Source organism: Centroberyx gerrardi, chromosome 6 (assembly GCF_048128805.1).
Source record: "Centroberyx gerrardi isolate f3 chromosome 6, fCenGer3.hap1.cur.20231027, whole genome shotgun sequence".
In the NCBI taxonomy this organism is placed as follows: domain Eukaryota; kingdom Metazoa; phylum Chordata; class Actinopteri; order Beryciformes; family Berycidae; genus Centroberyx; species Centroberyx gerrardi.
In genome coordinates this window covers 8,330,758-8,338,951 of record NC_136002.1, presented here as the reverse complement: position 1 = coordinate 8,338,951, position 8,194 = coordinate 8,330,758, and the positions used below count along the sequence as shown (strand labels likewise).

The window sequence follows — 8,194 nt, the reverse complement described above, 5'->3', positions numbered from 1 at the left end:
GACTTGGATACACAATAGGGAGTCAGTGCAGACTAACTTTGTGGAACTTTCTTTCTGGTTTTAAAAAGTTGTATTTGGGGAAACATTTTGAACTGCCAGTGAGGTTTCTGCAATCTTGTTGTGAGGTAAAAGTCGGTTTCTTTGGAAAGTGGAAAAGTTGAAGTTTTAACTTTTAAATCTAATTTAGAGAGAATGTATCTCATGCTGTGATGATATTTCAGCAGTAATTTTCAGGACAGTGTAAAAACTACTTTTAAAGCCCAATGCCTCTGGATGGAGACACTGTCTTGGAGTGCAGAGAGCTGAACAGCTAATTCTATGTGTGTCCTAAAGTACAGATTATGGATTAGGTAGCAGCCCAGAGCCAATCTCCTTTAGCAGTCTACATAACTTTATAGCCAGGCCTAATCTACCCAGATTACAGTTTCTTTTAATAGGCTGGCAGATGCCTGGTAGTGAACTCATTGGGGGCAGTCTAGGGATGACTATGTAGGTCTGAGTGTGTTAAAGTTCTTGTGCCTGCTTATCTGGTCTTTACATTGCTTTAGCTGGGGGGGATTCAAGAGTTATTGGATTACTGGGCTTTACTTCTTTATTCAAACTCAGTTTCTGTTCATTCCTTTGTGTGCAGTCTGAGCATGTTCTCATGAAACTCATTTTAATGAAACATTGTGAGTGTATATTTACCAACCGTTCCCTCCTGTTTGCTCCTCAGACCACCATCATGAAATTCGTGGCTCTCGCTCTCGCCCTCCTGCTGGCCGTCGGTGAGTACTGCAGCTCCTGTTCCCTGCCTTGCTACTGAGAGAAATGCTTTAGTCTGAACATCCATGAAACCATCTGCGGTTTTGCCAAGACAGTAGTAAATCAGCACTTGACATAGAATGCTGGCTGCTGCTCTAGGCTTCCTCGTCCTCACTTTTCTCTCTCCCTGTTTGCCTCTCCTCCCTCTCCAGGCTCCCAGGCTGCCTCCCTTCAGGCTGATGCCCCCTCCCAGCTGGACCACATCAGGTCTGCCGTGGGTCTCTACCTCGGCCAAGTGAAGGACAGTGCCACCAAAGCCCTGGACACCCTCGATGACACCGAGTACAAGGAGTACAAGTAAGGCTCTCAGTCATTCCTCGACTCATTCTCCTCTGATTAACTGATATTTGCTCTTGGCTACTAGTTCATTCAGTTATTCGCTTTTGTTTGTATATGGGCTTTTCTCAAGCTCACCACTTTGATTTTGTTCCCGCCCCTCCTCCCTCTCCCAGGGCCCAGCTGACAGAGAGCCTGGACAGCCTGCAGACTCAGGTCCAGAGCCTCCATGCCATGGCCGTCCCTTACACTGACGCCTTCGTCGGCCAGATCATGGAGTCCACCACTGCCATCCGCACCTCCATCATGACCGACCTTGACAGCCTGCGCGCCGAAGTGGAGCCCAAGCGTGCCGAGCTGAAGGACGTCATCGAGAAGCACATCGCACAGTACCGCGCCAAGTTGGATCCCATCATCACCGAGTACTCCACCAAGCACAGGGCTGAGATGGAAAGCCTGAAGGCCAAGCTGGAGCCCATGGTGGAAGAACTGCGCGCCATGGTGGAAGCCAACGTGGAGGAGACCAAGACCGCCCTGATGCCCATCGTGGAAGCTGTGCGCGCCAAGATGACCGAGCGCCTGGAGGGCCTGAAGGAGATGGCTACCCCTTACGTGGATGAGTACAAGGAGCACCTGAACAAGGCCTTCGCCGAGGTGAAGGAGAAGGCTGGCACCCTGAACGCCGAGGATCTCCAAGGCCAGGTTGCCCCCCACATCGCCACCCTGAAGGAGAAGATCTCCGCCATCTACGAGACCATCAGCGCTTCCCTCAACAAGAACTAAACTCTCTCTACTCTCTTCCTGTAACTAACCTCACCTTCCTGTCTCTACCTTCCTCCATTCCACCCTTCTCTCCATTCCTCCTCTCTTCACACACGCACATACACACCACCTCCCAAATATGAAGCCAATGCCTAACTGATGCACTTTCTCTGCAACAAGATGGCGGGACTCTTGCTCTCTCTCTCCCACGCACACACCTCACTTCATGCACGCCTGCTCAAGCACGTGCAAGCACAAGACATACACGGACACATACATACTCAACACACTCATATGTGCTTTACCAGTCACGTGCCATGACCAACTGCTTATGTTTTGTGTAGGAATTGTATGTGAATATTCACAAGTGCCTGAACCTCTGTGTAATGCTGCTTGTCTGATGAAAACTGTGCTTCAGCGAATACAGCTCAATAAACATCTGACTGTTTCATACTACTTCACTCTCTGACTTTTAACTTGACAGATTTAGACATTTGCTGGGATTTTTCTTTTTTCACGTAGTCTCAGTATTTGTCTGTACACACATTTATTTTTAACTGTTAGTTTGAACAACACAACACTGTATCTTGACATTTCCACATTCCCCTTAATAGCATCATTTGTCCTGCAAGTCAAAATAAGAAAAGTCAATGTTAACATATGGAGAACAGTCACCAAAATGATAAGACCAGAATCCTATTTCATCTCTACTGACATCATCAGTCACTATGACACCAACTAAATGACAAGTGACAATGATTACAATGTTTTCTTTATCTTGAACCAAGGCCATATTCAGACACATATTGAAGGTCCCTAACAGTGGGGCACTTTATCACTTTATTTATACCAATGTTTCAATATGGCTAATTTTAACTATCAAAAATTAGTTATACAGTTCTAAAACAAAACCATTCATGTCAGCTCCCAGGAATGTCACAGTATACATTCAGCCGTACTGGAGTGTTTTTGACGTAAGTGTGCCTTTAAGGTCATATCATGCAGAGAGCCTTTTGTATGGGCATGATTGATCACAAGGTCAATTGGAAAAATGCTATATTAATACAATCTGTTCTATTCAAAGAGAGCATCCAATAACATATGAGATATTTTTGCCTGTGGTCCTGTAAGCTGTGATTAATGAGTCGATCAGGGGAGAGAGTCGGCCTATTGACAAGCTGGAGTCTAGTTGTGTTTTATTAGGGAGAAGCCTTGTTCTCTGCTTTGGATCCCTCAGGCTGGAACCCCTCAACACCACCCCATCATAGAGCCACATGGGGCTACACGCACGCACACACACACACACACACACACACAAACACACACACACACACACACACACACTCACGTATACACACAGAGACAATCTTCAAGTTACCAAAATCATATCCCATTTGTGTCTTACTTTGAACAGTACGCACTATTAAACGTTGAATGTAAGGATGTAAGGTTTTCACCTAATACAATACTTCAAATGCAGAGAGGTTGACACACACACAATCCAAAGAGACATCACAGATAGCCTGCAAAAACCTGACAGCATCCAGGTCCGGTCAGTAATTAGGGAATAACTGACTCTCCAATTAGGATGGTGTTGAAACTGTGACCCAGGAAAAATGGGCTATGAATAATAAAAGCAGTTTGTTGCCGTCCACATCTGTCCACACCCAGTAACACTGGGCTGATTAGGATGTTATTAATGGCCTACTGGTTGGACAAGGCAAGCCCCACTTTAGGCTTTAGGCTAAATAATACTAGCAGATCCCATTGCAAGCAGGCATTTCTAAATGTTCCATACAGGGCTTTTGTGTGTGCGCGTACTTGTGTGTGTGTATCCACAATTCTTGTGTGCGTGTGCGTGTTTTTCGTGCACAATTGTGATTAGTGCATGTCAATGGCTGTATGAGTATTGTAATGGATGAGGCGGGCATGGCGGTCCCCAGTGAGAGTCTCAGGGTGTATAAAACCTGCTTGTTCCTGGACACACACTACTGCTACTCCTGAACCATACACAACGCTGGAACTGGATTGGAGGGAACAATATGAGAAGATTTTCACCTTGATTTCTATGCTGCATAGACACGGTGTGTTTTTGGTTCTCCTCTGGTCTCGGAGTGATGACAGGAGTTGTTAGCTGTGGTCAGAAGTTGAAGTTGACTTGAGTGAAAAGAAAAAGCAGAAAAGGAGACTCTTATCTTATTCATCTTGTGGGCCGTCAGCAGTGCAGGAGACACAGGCCCACACAGGCATGGACAGTAAGTATCTTGTCACTTTGATTTTACTTCTCTGTTGCCACTGACTTTTGAATTGGATAGGGAAAATCTGCATTCTGGTTGTAGTGAATAAGGATAGAAGACAGGGAAAGGAAACTACTCCAAGCTACAATATTGTTTAAAAAGCTATCTTTCTCTCTCCTTTGCTCTTATTGTATTGCTTTCCCCAGCACTTGCTCTTAAATGATCGCTCTACAGCCACAGAAATATTGGAAAAGCAATAAGGCCTGAAATTATTTTAAGTTAGTTGTAAATTTTGGTGATATAGGAATTGAAGCTTATTCCTCTGTTGCACTCATTGTAAGTCACTCTGGATAAGATTGTCAACTAAATATGTAAAGTAAAGTAAAGTCTGATTGCTAACTGTCATTCATTCATCATAGTACTTTCACCTGTCCTGTGCTCTTAGATTATTGCAGGTGATGGGAAGGAGACAAGGAAGGGAAGCTGCTCCATAATATTGATATGCTGCCTCCTCTCCTCTCCTCTCCTCTCCTCTCCTCTCCTCTCCTCTCCTCAGGTCCTCAGCTGTCCCAGAGTTGTGAACTGGCCCTGCCCTGCTGTGCAGAGGAGGGGTCACTGACGTGCTCCAAAGCCCCCCAGGTCAGCGGGGTCAGAGTTCAGCTAGAGATGTGTGCACTATGGCAGCAGTTTGATCAGCTGGGTACCGAGATGATTGTTACCAAAGCTGGGAGGTATACAGACAGTTACTTCATTGAAACACTATCTCCATTACTTTGTTTCTCTTTTTTCTTTCATCTTTCTCTCTCTCACCACATTGCGCTCTGTATCTCTATGTAATGCAGGAGGATGTTTCCGACATTCCAGGTGCGAATCTCTGGGATGGATCCAGCTGCTGAATACGTCCTGCTGATGGACTTCATCCCCGTAGACGACAAGAGATACAGGTCTGACACACACACACACACACACACATATAGCGAGGTGTGTAGTGCATAGTGCATGGTAGAGTGGTAGATGGTACTTTTGCCAACTTAAATGCACTTTCAGCTAAATTCTGATCTGCTCTGCTATTTCCAGATATGTCCGTTTTTTAAGGATGGGACGATATATCGAAATTCAATATATCGCAGTACAAAAATGTGACAATACGTATCGCGGGACAGAAAAACTGAATTGCAATATTAGCTACATTTTATTCTGCTGTAGTAACCATAAATGAGACGGCTTGCCCATCACAATTTCACAAACTCTCCATCCAAATTATATTATTTGCACTTTGTAATGGCATTTTTAAATAGCTGTTTACATTCTAGCAAGCCAATGCCATTGCTAGAAAGATTTATGGCTCAGAAATAAACATAATTCTGCACAGACAGACTTTGTTGTCATTGAACTTTTATTTATTACATTGTATCGTGGTTGTATCGCATCGTGAACCCCATATCGCGTATCGAATTGTATCGTGAGATAAACATATTGTCCTATCCCTACAGTTTTTTCATATGAAATGTGTGTGTGTGTGTGTGTGTGTGTGTGTGTGTTAGATATGCGTTCCACAACTCATCCTGGCTGGTAGCAGGGCGCGCGGACGTCGCAGCCCCAGGCAGGATGCATTTCCACCCGGACTCGCCGGCCCGCGGAGCCCAGTGGATGAAGCAGACCGTGTCCTTCGATGCTCTCAAACTCACCAACAACCTGCTGGACGACAACGGACATGTCAGTCCATCTCTTTAGCAATGTGACCCTCACCTGCTTTTCATGGCCACACTTGACCGCCGCTGTTTTTCACAAGAACCTCAGACAAAAAGTTGATTGGTATCTTCCGTCTCCACCAGATGATCCTGAACTCCATGCATCGCTACCAGCCACGTTTCCATGTGGTGTACGTGGATCCGGCTCCCAACAGCCATTTACACGCCCACAGGAACTTCTGCTCCTTCTCCTTCCCTGAGACCCGCTTCATCGCCGTCACCGCCTACCAGAACCACCGGGTAGGAAAGCCAGCGTTGATCGGTTTCTCAAACTTTTCTATTGGAAGTTTTCATTCCAAAATGAGATATTTGAATAATGTAACACCTACTCTCACAAAATACTCTGTCTTCTCTGACACCAGCGCAAAACTCATCAGTGTTTATTCATGAAACTATTGACTATCTTGAGGCCTTTGCTTATTAAAAATGAATAGATTTCAGGGGTGGCAGGGTGGCCTAGTGCTTATAGACACTAACCTGGGTTCCAGCCCCCATGTTGGGAGGCATCTGCCCTGCTAAAGTGTTTTTGAGCTCCTCCCTAAATCCCTACCAGCTCCAGGAGTGCTGTTCCTGACCTTTGACCTCCCTGATGAGGGGGACAAGAGAAAAGAGAACTATCTGTATTTTTCAAATGTGCAGTAGTGAATGGATATATATGATTTAGAATCAAAACCCTTCATTTATCCAACCTATTTTACTCTTTCTAGATCACCCAGCTGAAAATTGCCAGCAACCCATTTGCTAAAGGCTTCAGGACTACAGACCCTCAGGACTGGTGAGAATTGAATATGGCTTCAGTATCAGTCATTCAGGCAGATGAGTTTGGGAACAACAACAAAATACAGTCAGGCCGGATTATAGCTTTGCCTAATACAATAAATGTATATCTTCCCCCGGATAGGCCAACTGAAAACATGACTAGACCACAGTGTATCTTTGTCGCTCTTATCAGCTGGTAAACAGCGATAAGGCAGCTGTCTCTCTGATAGCTTAACTTTGACCTTTGTAAACTCAGTGGAAATGCTCAGTGGAAACGGTTTCATCCATGGAATTTCACACTTGGGCGGATGTTGCCCATGTATGGTAAAACTGAATGGGAAGTCCTGATGGTGATGTCTGAAAGTTTGCAGTCTGTGTGTGTGTGTGTGTGTGTATGTCTCTTTACTATGTCTGTGTAAATATATATATATGTGGTGTGGATAATTACGTGTCTGTGTGTGTGTGTGTGTATATGTGTGTGTGTGTGTGTGTGTGTGTGTGTGTGCGTGTGTGTGTGTGTGTGTGTGTGTGTGTAGGGCGGGCAGTGCCAGGCCCCTGACAGCGTGGTGCCCACCAGAGGGCAGAGCTGAGCCTCACAGCACCGCAGCCAGAGAGCAGAGAGGCTGGGGATCAAAGACTTTAGCCAGTAAGTTCCTCTTTGTCTAATGTGTGTCTGTCATAATGTCTAATGGATTATGATGATAGGGTCACTGGCTCCATATGTCATTCTAAAACATAAAATATCCACCATTTGCTCTATTCTTATTCATATTCTATTTTCTTTGATGTATTATTTTACTATTTGCTGCAGCAAGGCACAATTTCCTCACATGGATTGTTTACGTTTAATCTTATTTTCAGTAAATATAGGATATTTCCTTCTGGAATTGAACTCTTCAATTCATCACACACCATGTGCATGTGCAAAATCTTCTGCATGTGTTAGACTCCATAATGTTGCAGCAAGTGGATGCACATCTGAAATTCTGACCAGGTGCTTGATACAAGAGGCGAGGCAATGAAATAGGAAAAAAGATACCTGAAAACAAGATTAATGCTCCCTTAGTGGTTTATTCAGCATCATTTTGACCTCAAGGGGTCTTCATATCAGTCCTACTCATTGATCCAGTGTGCAGGTATCTTTGGAGTGGACCAGCGATTTAGATCTGAGAGAGACAGAGAATCCTGATCTAACCACGTTCTTCTGCATCTGCAGGACAGGAGGACCCAGCCCCCCTGCTGGCAGAGCCGTGTGGACTGCTCCCCCACTGTAGAGACTCCTTGGGATGCAGCATGGAGAGAAAAGATGGGGACAGTATGCTGCCACCTTCTTCTTTCCTCCCTCTCCCCTCCTACTGGGATTGTCCGGGTTCGTCTCCAGAAAGAATGAACCTGGGATAAAATGAGAAAAGGGAAAGAGAGCTGAACTGACTGCGCTTTGAAATAAATATTCCATTTGCCCTACTGCTTGCTTGCTCTCTTTATATCATGTAGTTTAACATTACAGAGTGTTTGAGGTGGTGTGTTTCATAATAAATGTACATAAGATTTGAGGACTCCCTTGCAAAAAAGAGCTAGGTCACATCAAGGCCATAATCATTATAG

The 8,194-nt window shown here is 44.8% G+C and overlaps 2 protein-coding genes across 2 annotated transcripts; both read left to right on the top strand.

Moving 5' to 3' along the window:
• Nucleotides 1-715: 715 nt before the first annotated feature.
• LOC139910074 (apolipoprotein A-I) lies at nucleotides 716-1,863 on the top strand. Its single transcript, XM_071897276.1, has 3 exons — nucleotides 716-767; nucleotides 957-1,101; nucleotides 1,257-1,863. Exons 1-3 carry the CDS (start codon nucleotides 725-727, stop codon nucleotides 1,861-1,863), a joined length of 795 nt encoding a protein of 264 aa, XP_071753377.1. The 5' UTR covers nucleotides 716-724.
• A 2,717-nt stretch (nucleotides 1,864-4,580) lies between these two features.
• LOC139910052 (T-box transcription factor TBX1) lies at nucleotides 4,581-7,863 on the top strand. Its single transcript, XM_071897250.2, has 6 exons — nucleotides 4,581-4,810; nucleotides 4,922-5,023; nucleotides 5,624-5,795; nucleotides 5,915-6,070; nucleotides 6,538-6,605; nucleotides 7,806-7,863. The coding sequence occupies exons 1-6, from the start codon at nucleotides 4,581-4,583 to the stop codon at nucleotides 7,861-7,863; spliced, it is 786 nt and encodes a 261-aa protein (XP_071753351.2).
• Nucleotides 7,864-8,194: the final 331 nt, after the last annotated feature.

Coding starts and splice junctions, on each gene's coding strand:
- LOC139910074 (XM_071897276.1), top strand. CDS start 725: ATGAAATTCGTGGCTCTCGCTCTCGCCCTCCTGCTGGCCGTCG. Junction 768..956: donor CGCCCTCCTGCTGGCCGTCG/GTGAGTACTGCA, acceptor CTCCCTCTCCAG/GCTCCCAGGCTGCCTCCCTT. Junction 1,102..1,256: donor ACCGAGTACAAGGAGTACAA/GTAAGGCTCTCA, acceptor TCCCTCTCCCAG/GGCCCAGCTGACAGAGAGCC.
- LOC139910052 (XM_071897250.2), top strand. CDS start 4,581: ATGCTGCCTCCTCTCCTCTCCTCTCCTCTCCTCTCCTCTCCTCTCCTC. Junction 5,024..5,623: donor GTAGACGACAAGAGATACAG/GTCTGACACACA, acceptor TGTGTGTGTTAG/ATATGCGTTCCACAACTCAT. Junction 5,796..5,914: donor TGCTGGACGACAACGGACAT/GTCAGTCCATCT, acceptor CGTCTCCACCAG/ATGATCCTGAACTCCATGCA.